The 20716-nt window shown below is 29.0% G+C and overlaps 1 protein-coding gene across 1 annotated transcript in view; it reads left to right on the top strand.

Moving 5' to 3' along the window:
- Positions 1-4914, top strand: part of sens-2 (zinc finger transcription factor senseless-2) — a 74934-nt gene extending 70020 nt beyond the window's left edge. The window contains exon 5 of the mRNA XM_088185018.1: positions 4412-4914. Within this exon, the coding sequence (XP_088041144.1) occupies positions 4412-4620 (209 nt within the window). The 3' untranslated portion in view covers positions 4621-4914. The remainder of the gene's footprint in view (positions 1-4411) is intronic.
- Positions 4915-20716: the final 15802 nt, after the last annotated feature.

Below are 20716 nucleotides of genomic sequence, written 5' to 3'. Positions count from 1 at the left end.
TTTAATTAATAATCGCGATATTCATCTGTGAGATTAAAAAAATCTAGATAAACCTATTCCATCGGAATTATATTAATATAATAATCTATAATTTTGCTTTCTCAGATACGATAATAATTGAACAAAACGCTAAGTTCCAAATAGGTTTCGAACCCAAGTCTTTCAAGTCAGCGACTTATATCATTTATCTATCGTGCTGGTTAGAAAATTGGGATAAAAATAAATAATTTTTTATCACATTGTGATAAAAATATAGACATTATTTAACCGTTAAAATTTTATTTCTTTGCAATGATGAAATTTTATTTTATTACTACATTAGCTTTGAGTGAAACAAAATTATTAAATATAACTAATTATAGTTGCAATAATCCATAAAAGACTGTTTTTTTATAGTTTCATTAGAGTTACAAATGTTATAAAACAATCAATTTTCCTATAGAAAATTTTACTTCTTAATAAATTATAATTTATAATATATACTAGAACCAATTACAATAAACGTAAGATTAATTAAATATTTAATTTGTATCTTAATCGTTCAATACAAACATAATTAAAAATATTTTCTAAGCAAAATACTGATAAGTTTTAATAACAATCGACAATATCAAAAAAATAGGCTTTTATTCAATAAAACTAAACTCTACAAAAATAACGGTTACACTCTGTAAAAACGTGGATATATAACTAATAACATCAACTAAATTCTATATTCTTAATTTCCATTTATAAACTATAATGAAATATATAAATATTTTCACTATGATGCAATTAAAAAATGTATTATTAACATTTGTATGCGAAATGAAAATTTATCGGAAAATCGTGACATTTCTTTCAACTGTTTTTAATCAATACACTTTCCAAATAAAACAGTCATCAAAAATTATTTTAAATTATAAAACTTTTTTTGCACTATTTAATTTTTAGGAAAATCTGCAACATAAATCAAACTAGAATCTTAACCGAATATAGAAAGTTTTCCTCCTGGCAGCCCTATCATGGCGAACGAGCCTGCGCACATACACGCGTATACTAGTTCATGTAAACACACACACACGGACACACATATACACACACACTTGAATCCGTTCATTTAGCGTCGCGTATCCCGCGCCGGTGGCCATGGCAACCGTGCACCCCCGCGGGCGGGGCGACCACCAAATCAGTGCACCAATGGCATGACAGAAATAAATTGCTTCCAGTACACACCGGACGAGGTATGCTGCGACTTTCGTCTCTATCGCTACTTGCCATTAGCTTATGGCTGCGTCTCGCTCGCGCAGAAACGACTTAGCCGACGACGGCTAGACATGGCCGAGTGTTTGCATATGCGCCATCTCGAGAACTTTAAAAAGCTCTGAAGAGAACGAAACTATTGAGAAATATGTTTAGTTTCAATATGGATGTCATATTGAAAAATAATGAATTGGACTTAAAAAGAAGAAGGTAGATAATAAGTATTTGACAGTAGACGTGAAACTCACATTCCTTGTCAAGATTTTCGATTTCATGAATATTTAATTATTAGTGTTTGCGCCGTTTAAACAGTTTTTATTCTATCGAATAGTTATAATTACATGTTGAATTTATATAAATGATATATATGAGAAATTGACGGATGAGGCACCGCCAGTCGTCGTCTTCCCGCTGAGGTCCGCCAAAGAATGCACTGCCCTGCGCCTCCGTCACGTCAGTGTTATTAGAGTGCTCCATAGTTTCTGCCATAATAATTAAATAATTAAATAAATAGGCCCTACACAATTATTTGAAAATTTTATCATTGTAACAAATCTAAAAATAGTTTTATATTACAACAGTTAATTTAAAAAAAATATATTAAATATATACTAAATAATACATAATATTATTTTTTTCAAAAATATTCGCATTATTTCCCTTCCGCACAAATTCCGCACTTAAACGTTTTAATATATACTTTAACTGTTATTATTATAAATTAAGATATTTTACGTTCAATAGTTTCCCCTTATGTTATATTATAATAATCTGCATCTGCTATTATTATGGTATATAGATTGAAATTACATTTTTAAGCATTTTTTTCAAATCAAACATTTAGCTGATATTACGAGTTATGGCAGAACGATCTATTCTGTACGTCCCCAGATTTTCAATTTGACAGCGATAGCCCAGATTGCAGGTCCGCAATATTATATAGGGCACACCGGGGACCTACGATCGCCTCGCAATATAAATCCAGCGCACGATTCTCCCGGTCCAGTTATTCTACTCGAGATAAACGTACAGATGCTATAACAAATTTTGTCGAACGTGCAGAAGATCGGTTTCAATAGCCCAATGAAAAAAATAAAACAATAATTTATAATAATGATTCCATAACATACATTATCATTAAATATTATCGCCTCTTTTACTTTATTAAATAAATCTGCTTCATAAATAACATTAATTATTAAATTAAGATTAATTGCATTAAAATATTATTTATTTTTATTTATTTACCCGCTGTATCGAAGCATCGAATCGCCCGTTTAATATCAGTGCCCGGTCGGCAGTAAGAAATGTCAAATCAGCCATAAATTTTATTTGTCCGGCGGGAATTACCGAATCGGGACCTGAATACTGAAATCAAAACCGTGATATACCCGAGATGAGTGCGAGAGGAAAAACTTTCAGCGAGAAAATCTGAAAAGGGACTCTCGTATCTGCTGATTTCGGGCAGATTTTCACGGTCCCTCGTGATAGTCCCGTCACATAGTAAATACATTTCTGCGATAGGCGATCGACCTTTAACCTCGATACCCTTTAATAACATTACCATATTTACGTTCGATATATCGACGTTCTGCCTTTAACCTTACACAACTTATCTTATTTTGTTTTAAATTAATATTATTAGATAAAAAAAATAATACTGAATACTAACTATTCATTCATCAGTTAAATCATTATACATATTTAATTCACTATAGCACTAATAACCACATATTTAATTGGGCAAATAAATTGTATTACGACTTTTCCCATTAAATTAATTATAAACAATATTTGCCCAAAATAAATTAATATACTTACAAAATTATAAAAATTATAACTGTCAACCAGTGGAGGTTAAAAGTTTATTTTATGAATTATACAAAAGGAATTTCAAGTACACCTAATATACTCCATGTGCTATTTAAGAAGTAATTTACTTACATCTATTATAATATTTAAAAATAAATATATCACTCATCATTGAATATTCAATTTTTTTTTAATTTAAACAGTTTTAAAATACTGAAGCTCATTGTATTTTACTAAATAATACTAAAAAGATAATGAAGTTTATATCGAATGGGACTCACAAATATTCTTTGAAAATTTAAAATAAAAATTAAATTGATGAGAGACAATTTTTATAAACTGTTTAAAGACACTGTAGATTAAAGATTTGTTGTGTTTGACTACTTTTAAAAAACATGTTCTTTGTTTGCTTTTATGCAATATTACTGCCTAAAAAAGTAATAAAAGTTAAGCCAAATGAAACCTATTTATATATAATTATATTATCATCTAAAGTATTATTTGATTTGCTCTGAAACTTGACCTGTTAAACAGTGGAAAGTAAAGGTTTATTTTATGGATTTTACAATAAAAAAAAATATATGTGTTTCAAAAGATACTATATAAAAAAAATATATGTGTTTCAAAAGATACTAAAGTCTTGAGGATCATTGTATTATATTTCTCTACTCTCCACACGACTTTTATGCAATATTACTGTATATAAAAGTTATACTGAATGAAACTCACTAATAAAGATTAATCATATCACCTGAATAATTTGTTTTTCTTAAGAAATTTAAAGTTTAAGAATAGCTTTATTAATTTTACAATTATAATTTGATGTGGACACTTGATGTATGCTTTTCAAGCTATTAAGTAGTGACTTAATAAATTTATTTTGTATAAGGAATTCACAAAATATATTTCAATTTATTAGTTAAATTTACCGTAGTATAATATAAACTTGAAAAAAATATTTATGTTCATTAAAGTACATAATAAAAAAATATTCACGTAACTCAAAAATTTTAAAGTAAGATATTCTACAATAATATAAAGTTTTGCGCTCTTTTGAAAACTATGTAGATGTTTTCTAAAATTTGCATAATATAAATTTTATGATTTTTATCATATTATTAACATAAAATAAAACTATCAAATTAATTGAGCTGGTTTTTTAATTAATATGAAATTTTATATTACGCAATTGGATAATGAGTAATTGTCCACGATGGCTTAGTAATAGTTAGCTCTACTCTATAAAGGTTGGACATCACTATAGGCACATATACATACAAAGTTAACATTTAATAAACATTTAAGAGCTTTTGTACATAAACATATAAATTAATTTTGTTATTTTATCTCGTTTCAGGGGAAAAACCGCATAAGTGCCAAGTGTGCGGCAAAGCTTTCAGCCAAAGCTCGAACTTAATCACTCATTCAAGAAAGCACACCGGTTTTAAGCCATTCGCCTGTGATTTGTGCGGAAGAGCTTTCCAGAGGAAGGTCGATCTTCGGCGCCACAAGGAGACTCAGCACACGGAGCTTCGCCCCCTGGGCACCACACTACCGCCCGCCTGAGGCTCCGCCCCGGCGCCCCCAGCGCCCCACGATCCACCGATATACGCTCACAACAGTCATTATTAAGAAACACGCGCGTTCATCAATCGAAACTAGTCAAGAATTTATGCACAAAAAGTTAATTAACGATGCATAAAACTCATTAAAAATTGAGATTGTAACATAAATAAAAATTAATATAATATAACGTCGTATCGATAGTGTAACTATAGAATTAATTCGTTGTGCGACTATAAATATTAATGTAATTTAATTTAACGTAATAATAATAAATTCGTGTATATAAATATTCAATCAATATTATTTCATTTACACACACACGACAACGAATCGAAATTATTATTGTGAATATATATATTTATTAAGAGTCAAATTATAAACGTTAAATTTACATATCATTATTTCATGATAATAATGTATAATAATTTGTATATATCATAGTAGAATTAATCGCTATTGTCAATGGTCGCAATTGTGTAATTATCGTTATTATTGTATTTAAATTATTTTTATTGTTTACTTGAGCTTTAAACATACCAAAGATTCATTCCGAAAGAACCAATTTTTATATATATTATTTACAAAGTGACATTATTTTTTAAAAAATTATTTCATATTCCAATGCAATTGGACCAAAGTTATAAATAATGCTATAAATATCAGTGTATATATATATATATATTATTTATCAGATCATTTTTATTGTTATTGTACTCAAATCTGAAACTACGTCGTTACATTTAAAAAAAAATATACATATGTTCTTTTAACATTTCATAATCACAATCAAAAATATATTGTAATTCATCAAACATATTTTCTTCAAACATTTAATAATATTAAAATAGTACGTGATTTAATTAACGTGACAACATAATAGTTTACGGATTATTGCAAATGTGCTAATATATTTATTGTGATTTATATCATTTATTATTATTAAATAAATATTAACGTTAAACTTTAACTTTAATCTCAATGTGCAATTTTGTGTAAGTGAGCCATATTTAATAAGCATTACGATGAGATTTCAATAATGTGTATAATATTCTATTAAATAAACAATTTTTCGAATTGTATTTCATAATTGATAATAATATTTAAAATTAAAATCCATTAAAAAAACTGTAATTATTGATGTTATGTATTTTTTGTTAGCGTTAAAAAACGTTGTTTCACGTTCTGTTGTACTTTTCATCTGACACGAATACTCAAAATATACGGAACGAAAAATTGATTGAATTTTTATTTATTGTCATTATATATATTATAGTACGTATTTACGTACTGCTACATCCCGTGAATAATTGATTAATTTTTGGTAGGTTGTCTGAGGTGGGGTACGTCTTCGGAGGCACTTAATAATAAAACGCTTCAAAGTTCTGGGAGCCGAGCAAAACAACTTAAACGTGATGATATTAATTTAATTTTCAAATTACTCAGGAGCCGGGAGCTCTATTCATCGCATCATCCCCAGGCCGGGAAGCCGGGGGTTGATGGTTACAAATGAAGAAGGGGTGGAGTGGGTTACCTTCTTCTCTGCTCTTCTCCGGGGAGTCCCCGAGCTTCCGGAGGTGTCGCTTTCACTTTGCCAGCTCGCGGCCCGGAACTAATGCTGTGAAATCTACGCTCTTACACAGTTCCAACGCCAGGGAATGGATAATGGGGAGGGGCACTCTTTCTGCCTGTATATAACATTAACATAAATATTATTAAAAAAATGCAAGATAAGAAAAAGCTTGACCTATCAGCAATAGTCTATTCTTATGATTCTTGGATTTATATATTATACATATATATGAGGTTCAAAACTAATTTTAAATAAACATGTTTTATTAGATTGATTAATGACTATATTTCACCATTAGCTTAACAGCCTTACAATTAAGTTGATTCTGGATGAAGATTACTTATCTAGAATATCCAACCAACAATCGGTAAATTATAGGCTATTGTATCTAAATCATATCTAAACAGTATTGTCAACTTAACGTGTAGTATATAACAACTGATTTTTATATTAATTAATTAAAATGAAATTTTATTATAAGAGATCTGCGTGAAGGTGCTAATTTTTTTTATAAAAAAATTACAAGCAAAACTTTATATATTTTTCAACATTGCTTTAAGTAGCAATGGAATTAATATTTTTCTTGCTATTTTTAATATGTAAGATTTTTTTAGCAGATGTGAAATAAAAATGCTATTTATTAATAGCATAATTAATTGAAATGAAATAATATTATAATAAGATCACCTGCATATACTTTTTTATTTTAGTCTCATAAACAAAAATAATCTTTGTACATTTATCAATATTGTTTAAAGTAACAATTAAATTTTAGTGATGTTAGATTTATATCTAATGTGTCATACTTGTTACAAGAAAATATTAGCAATAACTAATTTTCATATACAAGAATATAAAATACATGTATTAATAACTGAGATTATTGATTTACTATTTATTTTTTTATATTGTTAAAAATCACAGTTTATGTCATAACAAAGATATGTTTTTAAACACAGATAATAAACTTTTATTATTGATTTACTATTTCAGAATAATTGGTTCACTTTTCTAACAAATTATCTGTATAGGGAACGGTAAAAAAACTTTTGCTTTTATTTGTCACATTATATATGGCATATTTTTTTTGTATTCAATTATAAGTTAATTGTGAATTATAAAAATACATAGTAAGATACACATACAAATTAGTTAGAAGATGCCATTTTGAAACTATTTTTAAGTTTACATATAAATCAAACAAAACGCTAGAAGTTTAAATACTAAATTTCAGTGAAAAAATATATTTACAACCTTATACAATATAATACTTAACACTGTAAAGTTAGTGAAAATTATAAATATTTTATTATTGCTCTTAAACTGGCTTGAATTTATTTAATGTTATTTTTTATTAAATGTTTTCATACATATATGTAAAAAAATAATAAAACTAATGATTTATGTATCTAATAAATGTAATAATATACTATCTGAAATTAATATTTTTCTACAGTTCACACAAAAAACTTTTAGGATATTTGCATCAATATTTAAACAAGTATGATACTAGTATATAATAATATTATTTACATGTAGTTTTATAAATAAATTGAAATGCTTTAGAAACTGATTGTATAATATAACTTGCTATTGTGTACAGAATCTAAAAAATAGGATCCGAATTAGTAAGTTATTTAAATAAGTGTTATAAAATTAAAAATCGTGTACTTTCATATTGCATAAAAAATTCAAAGTTAAACATAAGTTCAATGTACTACAATACAAAAGTTGAATGTAATCTCGCACGGAAAAGCAACTCGGCGCAGGCCACAAACTTACGCGACAAAATATCAACCAAGAAGTATTGTTATTAAGTTTACCCTTATGGAAACAAGATTCATGATCTGAGATACTGGAAGTGTTGGGTACGCGCCGGGGGAATTGCCAAACACGTCCCACAGCTGCCTTAGGTGGGGAGAGAGAGGGAGCACCGGGAGAGCAAGAGGGTGGAGGTCCTCTTCGCAGAGGGTGAGGATCAGAATCGCCTATGAATATTATATAAAGATACTCCGCCACCTTTTGCTGGGATAAACGGCAAACTTGTTTTTGAAACAACGATAAGAATGCATCAAAAAATATTTGGCTATTCTTTCATTCGAGAAAAGGTTTATTTCACACTGTTTTTTTTTTTTTAATAAATGAATGTTAAATAATAATAATATAATAATTATCATTTTAAAAAATAATTCAGTATATATTTTTTCAACTGTTTTTTATAAAAAAAAACCTAATTTCACCTTATTAAATAAATCAAAAAATATACGTTGTATGAAAATAGAAACTTTTTTTAATAAAAAATGGCGTGTTTTAGCGTTGAATTTGTGAGTTATGGTTTATATTTTTCAATCTTAGTAACATTTAAACGGTTTTATTGTTAATTTATAAAAATAAATAAAATAAGCAAATAAATTATTATTTTTAAAGAGTTCTAAACGGGTAGTAAAGTAGCAGACCATTTTCTTAAAATAAACAGAAATTTAAAGAAAGTACTATAAAAAAATATTTTTTAGTATCAATTAATAAGGATCTACTAAAGTCATTAGTTGAGTCATAATCACGTATAAGTTGCACTAATTTAATATAAAGCATTTCTCGATTGCATTGTGCTTAAAACAATTAGAGACGCAATTCAAGTCATATTTTATCAGACGCTTTTTATCTTTTCTTGAAAAGCGTTTTAATGTGGTTCCGAGAAACACCTTTGAACATTTCTTAGTTAGGCGAAGAGTATTAAAGACACAAAAAATAGTCTACATCAAGTTTAGAAGAAACAAGAAAAACGAAATATGTTGATACTTTGGAATGTGCGCCAGAAATCAAAAATAAGTGTGGTATGGTATGAAATTTTGTCAATCGACGTTCTACAATAAAACCTTCCAAGCTTGTTTATCATTTGAATACAAAGTACAGTAATCTCACAGATAAGCCATTGATTTTTTTTTAATTAGAAGACCAGTTAAAAATTTAGAAAAGCCAAATGAAGAAGATTATGACTAGTAACAAGTCGCTGCTTTAAGTCACTTATTTTGTTGCTTAGAAGTTAATAAAGCCTTGCATCTTATTATGTGACTCTGGAACCTTTAAGTTCTCAAGCCGCTCATAAATTAGAGGCTGTATCGTTTTCGAACGACACACTCAGAGCTATTGATATGGCCATCGATATTATAGGGGATAAAGAAATCGAGATGTTTTGGATTCAACTTGCGAAATCAAGTGACGCCAATAACCATGATATTCTACTTCCATTTGTGAGGTATATTGAAGTAAAAGACTTCAGATAATAGCCTCTTTGTTGCCTTGAGCTACCTGGATAGACCACTAGTTTTCCGTCCAAGCAACACCGAATAATCAAATCCTACTATATATATATATATATAGAATTTTTTATTTTTGCGTTGGTGTTCCGCGAAATGTTTTTTTATATTTTTAGTGATTCGCAGGTGTAAATAGATTAAAAAAAACATTAAAAAAAACTTAACCATTGGTAAATCGTGCTGTTTAACTCCAGAATACAATTAAAATAAATAGACTTATAATTAGTTTAAAAAAATTGTCGATTAAAATGGTTTTTATTTTGATTAATAATATTAATTATGAACAATGTATGTTATAAGTTAAATCAAATAAAAACATAGATCATTTGAAAAATTCAGGATTTGATAATGAAATAATATATTAAAACAATTTGCTCAACAACAATTCAGTGCTTTTCTTAGTCTTTAAAAATCGATAAATAAGGCCCAGTGACGTAGCAATGGGGGGTGGAGGGGGTGGACCGCCCTGGGCGGCACTTGCTTGGGGGCGGCATATTCGCGATGGGATCGTTTAGTGTAGTTATTAGCCCTGAATGCACTAAAACATTTATAAATCCACGAATAGCAAGAACTTAATAATAACTAATTTATTATTTTAAGAAATGATGATTTTATGACCCTGCAAAAAATGTATGGGGGGGTGGCAATTTTAAGGATCGTCTTGAGCGACACATACCCTAACTACGCCACTGATAAGGACTCCTAAAAGATTAATTATTTTAGGCTTAGAAACAGTCAGATGATTTTTTTATATTAGCCCTGAAGTTTTTGCTTCTAGTAGCGCCAAAGCTTAGTATAGTACTTGCAATTAATCACTTCTATGTTTCTTTAAAAGAAAAGCAATTTTCATTTTATTCAGCATACGAAATCCATTGTATATGGAGGGTCGTAATGTTTTTATTTTTTACCCTTAAAAAATCTTTACAGTACATTGAAAATAGTTCGGTGATTATTGCGCACAGTGAAAATTTCAAACAACAAAAATTCTGATCATATATGAACAGATGTTAATATAATTTTAATTTAAAAATATGATACACTTATATTTCTTTTAATTACACAATTTTTTACTTTAAAATAGAGAAAAATATACATAAAAATAAAAACATAAAATATATTTGACAATCAAACAATCACCTATGTTCATAAATTTACTGTTGGAGTTTTTGTGTGCGCAAATTTAGTTTGCGCAATAATCCGGTCATCATTATAAATATAAAAACTGTATATATAATAACACAAGCAGTATAAGTTCTATAAATATATTATCGAACTCATGACTTTATCAAATAATATAAGTATTATAAAAAGTCCATATAATGTATTTTAAAATTTCACCCTGTCTTTTAAAAATATTTTAAATATATAATTTAAAATAAAAAATAATCCAATTTTATATAACGTTATTTATTTAAACATGTTAAATAATCGTGCGATTTCAATCAAGTCTGAGAACCCTTTGGTTAACGGGTTGCCTGTACAGGAGGCTGTAGCGGCGTCGTAAAATAATTAGTTGAAAGTGTAAGAAAAGCAAGTGCCACAGTATCAAGTGTCCTGAGCGAGATTACTTACCTACGTGAGGACCAGTCACAAGTAATTGTGAGCAAGCCTCGCACCCTGCATAATGTATTTAGATTCATATTTTGAGATATCCCGTTCTGTCCTGGTTTTCATACATCCATGCGAAACTGATCCCTGATTATTATTCCTTGAATCCTTAACGTCTGCTCAATTAATATTATTATATATTGGTTAAACTATAATGAAACTAGAACCTTTGCAACCTGTTGCAATTATAAAATCGTTACGGCGTGTGTCAATATGTGTGTATAATAAAGATAAAAATAAAATAGAGCCTCTCTCGGAAATTAGTCGAGCCTGCATGGAACTGAATTGTTCAGAATATTGACTCTCGGAAACATTCACGCTGCATACAAAGGTGTGTCTCGAAGTTTTGTAATTTAATATTCTTGGCTCAGAGCCCAAATATAAAAACTTGATATTAAAAATATTTTTTTAATAAAATATTCATGCTAGTGCTGGGAAAGAATGGCACGGATAATTAAAAAACATATAATCTAAAATATATATTTTGTATGTATGATATATTTACAATACAAATTATCAAAAAAAAAATTAAAAATCAGTAAAAAAAATATAAGAGACTTTATATCGTTATATTCAAAACCCCTTTGGTCGATGTAATCCAATAAAATTTCAACAGAAGTCAATGCCGTCTTATGACTAATGTAATTGTTAGTATATTCTTTACTTGTACTCTCACTATCACTCTTTTCCTCTTTTAATTGAGTGACAATAGAAATGATATAAAAATTAAATATCATTAACGCTTTAAAAATCCAGATCATTTAAATCGCAATCAGGACTTTAAAAATCCAAAAAATTTCCGAATGCTAAAACATAGCTTTAAATTAAGAAAAATATTAGAAAAAAAGAATGATAGAGTCAAAAAATTTTAGGTACAAATAAGGTTGTTTATTTTCGTGTTAAAAATAGTAATTATAAATTTACATAGTTTTACTTAAATTTGTCGTTAGACTTCTTTCCAATGTATCAATATGTTTATTAAGCTATAAAATATAAAGGTAAATTGCTATGTTTATGAAATTTTACAATGGTATTCCTCTAGTCTCCATTCTTCGTTACACTGCTAAGCAATCTCATTTATAAAAACGTCAATCAATTAGAAAATTACCCAATTAACTAATAACTTGATTTCAGTACCAAGTTACTAAATAAACAGACTATTGTCGAATACGAGCCACTGGCGTAATAGCTATACGAAACAAGCAAAACGAATCAGTAGAATATTCTAGGCAACATTTCCAAAATATTCCCTTCAATCCCGCACGCCATTTTTATGTTATATCAAAGGGTGTTTTTACTATACATTTTTTTCGAATGATCAACATGCATAAGATATAAAACATGATCGGATAAATCTATTAGAAAGCAAGAAAGAGTGTGCAGAGAGCGTTCGGTCCGATTCCCAAGCGGTCAATACTTATTGGATAAGTCCAACCCCTCAATGTCAGGGGAACGGTCAAGATCCCCTAAATAGATTGAAGATAGGTTCCGAGCAAATAGAATACATCAAATCGCCATGTGTGTTCGTTAAACGCTTGTTTTTGTGCAATACTGCGAAAAAATGAACCTATAAAGTTAAAAACTTGAACATGTGAACGTTACCATTATCATAACCTCATTAGGAAAAACAGTGTACAAAAAAGTTTTTTCACAGATATAAAATTTGCCTTTCAATACCTTTTTTCCTTTGATAAAATAATCATAGATATAATTTTACTTACAGTTTCAAAGTACTCTACCATATAATATCATATATACAATAGCATCTAATGATATTTTGGCTCTAAATTATAAGTAGAAAAAATAACACTTCTATATAAAAATGCTCTGTAAATAATGTTCTTTTATTATAATAATAGCAAATTTAGTTATATTTATATCATCAAGTCTTGATATCTTACAATATCTTTGATAGTTAGAACTTATTGTAAAATTCGTTCAATAGTGATGTGCATTATTTAGATAAAGCATTATTTTCTTATACGCAAACGAGTTCAACGTACAATATATTATTGAAAAGGCAATAAGTTCTACACACGTAACGTAATAGTGCCTAAATAGCATTTCTAAGAAAACCAATGAATATATTTTGTATCTCGATCCCAAGAAGTTCTTTAAAGTCTACAGTCATTATTTTATATGTAAGTAATTAAACCTCTATATGAATACTCCTTATGACATATCGATTACCTCAAAATTTAACTAACTCAGAAATTGTCAACTTGACAAAAACAAACTTCTAGATTAAGCTCTTAATTTTAGAAAAAAATATAAACATGAGTGAGAAATGGAAAAACTTCAGTGTTGATACGAACAAAAATAAATCAAGGACTCAAACTTCACACGATTCGAGACAAATATGGAAATTATTAGACATTCTGATAGCGGTGAATCTTTGGCTTCAATCGGACGTTCGTATGATACAAACAAGTCTACGATATGTTCAATTTTGCAAAATAAAAATATAATTAAGGAATACGTTCAAAATTGTGGAAATTAAAGATATATTTCCACAATTTTTAAAGATATGTTTAAAAAAAAAAGGCAAAAGACCCATGGATGAAATGGTAAAATCTTTGTCATCGTGGATCGATAACCAACATCAAAAAGATGTCTCTCTGAGTATTTTAATTATTCAAGTAAATGCTCTTAGTTTGCACAAAGATTGGAAGGATAGATTAAAAAACGTATTTTAACACGGTTTTTCAAGCAAGTAACGGTTGGTTTTACAATTTTAAAATGAGGTATTCTTTTAATAATATTAAATTTACTAAAGAATCGACTGATGCAGATAAAGATGTAGAATATTCCTCTAGCCAAATATTTAATGTAGATGAGACAGGTTTATTTTGTAAAACTCTTTAACAATGAAAAATATGAATGAAGCCTTCACGCATCTTGACAATTTTTTTAATATTATAGAAGTTTGTGATCCCAATGGAAAACGCATATCTCAAGTGCGTAGGGTGATCAATAAAGACATAGCATGTTATAAAATACTATATGAAGAAAAGAAAAATAAGAGTAGAAAACAGTTAACTCTTGATAATTTTTTTATTAAGAATATTAGCAAATCGAGTTTTTCATCTCTCGATAAATTTGCTGTTTTCTCAAATATTTTCATAGACTTTTTTGTTAAAAATTAAATTTGTACGAAATTTTTTATTTTTTTTATAACAAATGCATAAAAAGGGTGGGTCTATGCCAGATGCTTAAAAATATAATTTTGGAAGTTTATAATAAAGGTTTTAAATATTTAAATTTTAAAAAAATATTAAAGATTTTCGGTCTTATCTTTGATTTGATAATCTAAGAGCTACATTATTAATCTGATCAGATTAAAAAAATATATAAGGGCTTTGCACAGAAATTTACATATAAAATTTGTTAAACCTTGAACTCATTTTTTCGATGATACAAGGAAGTTTTTTATCCTTATATTGTTTGAAATATCAAAAATGTAAAGCAGCAACAGATGAAATAATAATAATAATGTCAACTGTTATTGACATCAATTTGACACAAAATATATTGTAAGCAATCGAAGTAGATTAATCCGTTTTGTTCATTATTCATTTTAGGTACTCTGTTTATAAACAGTACTAAGAAATCTATAATAATATACTTTATCTTTATATTCACATACTATGTACTATATATTTTTTATAAGTCAATTTTTTTTTATGTTTCTAGAGAATATCAAGTAGTGTAAATAAAAAAATTTTGATATTTTTTATTTCTTGAGAAATGAAAAACATCGAGAAGCCAAAATGCATAATTTGAACCCAGAACTTTGATGTATGTTATGTGAGCTTTAATTTTTGATATTCTAGTGTTGTTTATATTTACAACTAAGCTTTCAAAAAAATACTAATTTTACTAATTACAAAAATTCTTAAATCTTTTTTTTTACGCTTATCCAAGAAAATACTATGGAAAGCTTCCGCTAAATATAAAAATATTTTTAAAGCCTTAAATATTTTATTTTAAATTAAAAATATATTTGAATAACTACTAGTTAAAACTATCCTAATGTAAAACTATAAATTATTACACACGAATGTTAATTGAGCAAAAGTAACTTAAATTCGTTCCAAAACAATCGTTCCTTTAACCCTGGTACATGTTGCACAATCCGTGTATAATAGATGACCGTCTGCTCGGTAATGCCATAATTTGCTTGACCGCTGTACGTAACTTTTGAGAAGATTGTCTTGCCCGAGCTGAGGGTTTCCCATTCCACCCCTGATGCTGGTCAGCGTCCGACGGTAGCTAAACGCCTGTTATCACGCACTCCCGACAAAAAGCTTTTATGTTCGTTCAACGAGCGCAGGTCCGCACTAGAAAAATAAAAGAAATATATCCTCTTAACCCCTATTCCTAACACATTTTTAAATGCAATCATAACCAAAATTTATCTTAAATAACCATAGAATATAATATAATTATAATTACATAGCGCAAATTTTGAATATTTAAAGTAATGTTTATAACATTAACAATTAATAAAATATTATAAGTTTAAAACTAAATCATATTTATATATATTGTTAATTAAAATGATATATGATTAAATTATTTTTAATCAGGTTTGCCGTCTAGCGCTCGTTCATATCTATTGCGATCGATATAATTGCACAATTTAATTTTTTTTTTTTTGGCTAAAAATTAGGTTTTAAATTGTCAAACAATTAAAGTAAAAGTTGCCCAATCCGTACCGATTAAATATGAGATAAGTGAATATATTATTCATGTAGGCGGTGGGAGCATGTCTCGGACGCAATCAGTAGCCTGAATTATTGATGCTGGCCAAGGGGTGGTCAGTGGCTAGGGTCAGGTGGGTACAGGTAGATTTCTGAACAGACTTAGGGGGAGAAATGGGGGTGACTGCCGATTATTACGTTTGGACATGAGATTTCGCCGAGCACATCAATTCACCAAACAGTTGACAGCTTCTATCTCCGGCGAGCTACGAACGACAATGCTCATGGCGATTTGCCACGTCAGTTTAAAGCTATCTAGAATATAGATGAATTATAGATTTACAAAGAAAACTTTATAGAAATTGATAGATATAATATATTTACTATAATTGTTCAGTTAAAAACATAATTAAGTACTTATATAATATTTTCTATGAGCTGAAGTAGATTTTTATAATATTTTTTTAACTAACATTTACTAGATTTTAGATTAAATTTTAAACAATACATGTTTTTCCCTAATGAATGTTTTTTTTAATATTGGCTTTCAAAAGCCCAAAAAGAATGTTTAACTATTTGTTAATAGTTGATAATAGCTACATTTACCAGCTTTATGAATAGTTTGCCACCGATTATCGAAAGAGTATTTCACCCCTTGGGAGTTCTTCAAGGGTCCAACCTATGCCCTCTGCTCTTCGCGTTATATATTATTGACATAAAAACGGCAGTTACAAATTCAAGTTTCCTTCTCTATGCAGATGATTTGCAATTGTTTAAATGCATTTAATTTTCTGCGGGCTCTTTTTCTCTACAGAGTAATTTAGATTTTCTATAGAGATGGGTTTCCGTTAACCGTCTGCCATTTAGTGTCGGAAAGTGGCATACTTTCAGTTTATTTATAATATATTTATTCTCATACGTGTGTAACAAACATAAATTATATCCAAGACATTTTTACTATGATTCTAGAAAATAATCAAACTTGCGATTTAAACACGTATTCCATATTTTGATCCTTCGCTTGCCCTCGACGATTTGAATAATAAAATATCCAAGGCACGAATGAAACCCAGCGACGCTATCTATGCAGGGTATATCAATGGGTATTTTTGCTGAAATTTGTATATGACTCTTCAAATTGGTTTAAGCTAAACAGTTTAAGTAACTGTGTTAGCGAACAAGAAGTTATCTGGGGACAGCGGTGTCGCACCGTTGGGGCGCGGGCGAGTCCCGAGTGAGTTATCGGCGCGGGTAAGTGTATTAGGGGGCGCAGACGCAAGTCGCCTATCTCCGCCGAACTCGCGCCGTGCATATTCAAAAAGTCAAATCACCCCCCGACGACAACACCACCCCCAACTCACAACTTTATGTCTTCGAATGCTCTGTCTTCGAACAGCCACCATCAACCATTTGGAACGAATTGTATGGCAGGAAATCACAAGTATTTTAAAACCAGATCAAATCAAAGTCCAATTTTTAAGATATTATAGGTAAAACTTTAGCGTTCTCACCCCCTTGATTTCGTTCAAATTTGACTTATTTAAACTCCAACGCAACGAAAGTCTGAAATGAAAAATGCCGGGAAGCATCATATCCAATATTAGTAATTGGACGTGTTAGCGAAAAATGGGCGAGCACTAAGCCTTCCTCCGGCTGGCAATGTGTATAAAAACAGTTACACAACGCCAAAATCAATCACTTTTGCTCAAAACTCGCTCTCGATATTATCATCGAAAACTTTAACTTGTTCGTACGAACTAATAGATGTCACTGATTTACAGTCTCACTATTTACATTATACTTGTTGATTGTGTTTACTCCATTGTAACACATTTAGTTAACGTCTTTCATAAGACATCAAAAAAAGTATTAATAAATTTAACTTAATAAGTGTCAGTAAAAACTTACTTAGTATAACCATAGCTTATTTTATACTCTGATTTTTTTTAATTTGATAAGATCATAGAAAAAATATATTATTGTAATTTTGGACTACTTAAAAAAATAGCACCAGCCTTTAAAATAAGCCTGATAAATTTGTTACATCCTAATAATAGAAAAAAAATATAAACGAAAACACGTTTATTGTTTTTTGAAAAAATAATTCTATGCACATAATTTACTACTAATTACAGTTGTAACCCTTTTTAATATACTTGAAACTAATGATTTACATATTTAAAAGATAACTACTAATCTACAATATATTTTTCTAGCAATTAAGCTTGGTATGTATAAAATCAGGGACGTCATTTGAGAGGAAAGGCAGGTGGGGGCATTTGCACCCCTTTGAATTTGACTAAAAAATCATTTAATTAACTACTATGAATCTTAAAAAAATCGAAATAATTTTTTTTTAAATAGAAAAAGCTGAAATGACGTTTGTGATTCTGAATCAATTTATGGATTTTTTAATATGTCATTTCAGTGAATATATGTTATATATTTTAACCAGTGAAAATATAATTTATCTGGCAGGTTTTAGTAAATAATAATATATACATTTACATACTTACCATTATTTATGTATTAATATTAGAGTGAATGTGTATTTTTCAGTGAACTAATAAAGTCCAAATACATTTTAACCAGTAGATATAAATTTATATTAGGAAATTTAATTTATTATTTCTTAATACATATAATATAGGCTGAAAATATCTCATTATTAGAAAATTTTCAATACCAGATATGTATAACCTAGCTCGATTTTAAATAATCATCACGATAATCATCAGTGAGATGAGAAAATCTATATAAACCTAATCTGTGATGATCGATCGGAATTATAATTATATAAAAATCACTAATTCCGATCTCTCAGATACGATAAAAATTGAAAAACACTAAGGCCCGCATGGGATTTGAACTCATGTCTTTCAGGTTTCGGAGATTTATACCACTCGTCTATCGTACTGGTAATAAAACTGAACAATATAGCAATCCGAAGTAGTGAAAATATGCAGTTTTATTATTATGAGTTATATTATTTATTTGTTTGACATATATATATATATGTTCCACATATGTAACAAAAATTGTCAATCGCAGTATCTTGAGCTACACTTAAACATTTACTAATTTTACGTATTATTTTGAGAGTTTCTAAGTGTAATATCTCACTCAAACTGACAATCGACCACGAGGTAACTGTTCAGTTGCCAGCAATACTATCAAAAACTGTTCCAAACACAAATAAAATAGTTAATAAAAATATTGCATGATTGGTGATTATAAAATAAACATAACTAAACTTTAACTATAAAAATCTGACGTACTAGATTTTTTGTTTAAGAATTAGAATTTACCTCTACATAATGCAGTAATATCAATTATTGTCATGCAAGTTACAAAAAATGTTTAAAAATGTTGGCCAGTAATATTATTGCAATTCTTAGATTACCAAAGCAAAAATAAGCAACAATATTTTGCTCTTCAAATTAAAAGCTTTTAAGAAAACATGCATATTTTCAAACATCTGTTACGGACCCACCCTTTCATATGCTATGATTGAAATAATTAAATTTTTATCAAAAAAAGGCTAAGCAAAAAGCAAATTTCACTAGAAATAAGAATTATGATTTGTTATTTTTCTCGAAAAAAAACTACATAGCAGAAGGTAGTAAAAATATAAATTATATTATTACCGGATTTATGAAACCAAGAACAAAAACGCCTGGTAAACTAGGAGATAATATAAGATATTTAAAATATAAAAAACAGGGATTTTAGTTACGCCTTAAATCTCCTCAATTGGTCAAGGAAGAAGAATAGTATCATTGATCTTCTCCCCTTTCCCTAAATTATGAGAGATGTTATAAGATCTTTCCTTAAGTATTACTTAAACTTCCGTACAAAATTTTAGTTTTTATTTTCAAGTTGAGTTTTAACTCAAGTCCGTCGGAGCTTACGCTAAATCGACACAGACAACTTCAAAGAGAAAAACAGTTGCTTACACTTCGATCCTCACACATTTAAAATAAAGTCACATGGTAACGAACGACATAGTCCATATCTATATTATACAAATATTACATCTGTATTTCAACAAATATAACTCCAAAATACACCTTGCATTTAATAATACAGCTATAGTTTTTTGTACCGAAAAAATCTATTACTGTATTATTAAACGCGTATTTAATTTTTTTAAATTATGTGCAAATTCATTGACATTGAAGCTCTTCATGCTACTTCACCAAATATATTTTCTACATCATATTTAAGATTTTATATTACTGAGGCATTAAATATCAGCAATAAATATTTAATTTCACTTACTTCTTGATGGTACATTTCATAGCAATTACCCTTCTTATCACCGACAATGTTGACTACCGCTGCGCCAATAAATAACAGAGACCCCAACAGGATCGTTTCCCTCAAGGATCACGACGTCTCTGAAATTCCTCTCGAGAGTGAATTATATCAATTTAATCGAAATCGAATTCCGCCCGTGCACCCCACCCCTATCTTATCAGCATTTTTTCTATTTAAATAACTCCACTCAGTGGAAAGTGAAGTTAGCGCCTTAGAATTCCCAAGACTTTATAAATCTTCACTTCGCGCCGCCTTATCGACGGCTCTATCCCCGATAAAACATATCAAATCATACTCGACTGAATGTATGCATACATACATAGGTACGTCGTCTCGCGTTTCCATTTCATCACGTGTTCGAATATATCACATATGTGTCTTTTATCCGCCCGTAAGTCTATACGGTCTCATCTAAACGTGCGCGGAGATCAAATTTATTCAAATTGTATTGTTCTTTTGCTGATATTTGACAAGACGCTCACGTCCAAGGTGCGGGTATAGTAAGCACATTGCGATATCGACGCCTTGAGTTGTTTCAGTAATAAAAAAAGTTTAATAAAATATTTATTATATATTAA

The sequence above is a fragment of the Plectrocnemia conspersa genome, unplaced genomic scaffold, assembly GCF_051122295.1.
Source record: "Plectrocnemia conspersa isolate PC_06_02 unplaced genomic scaffold, ASM5112229v1 ptg000004l, whole genome shotgun sequence".
In the NCBI taxonomy this organism is placed as follows: Eukaryota; Metazoa; Arthropoda; class Insecta; order Trichoptera; family Polycentropodidae; genus Plectrocnemia; species Plectrocnemia conspersa.
This window is presented reverse-complemented; position numbering and strand designations above follow the sequence as displayed.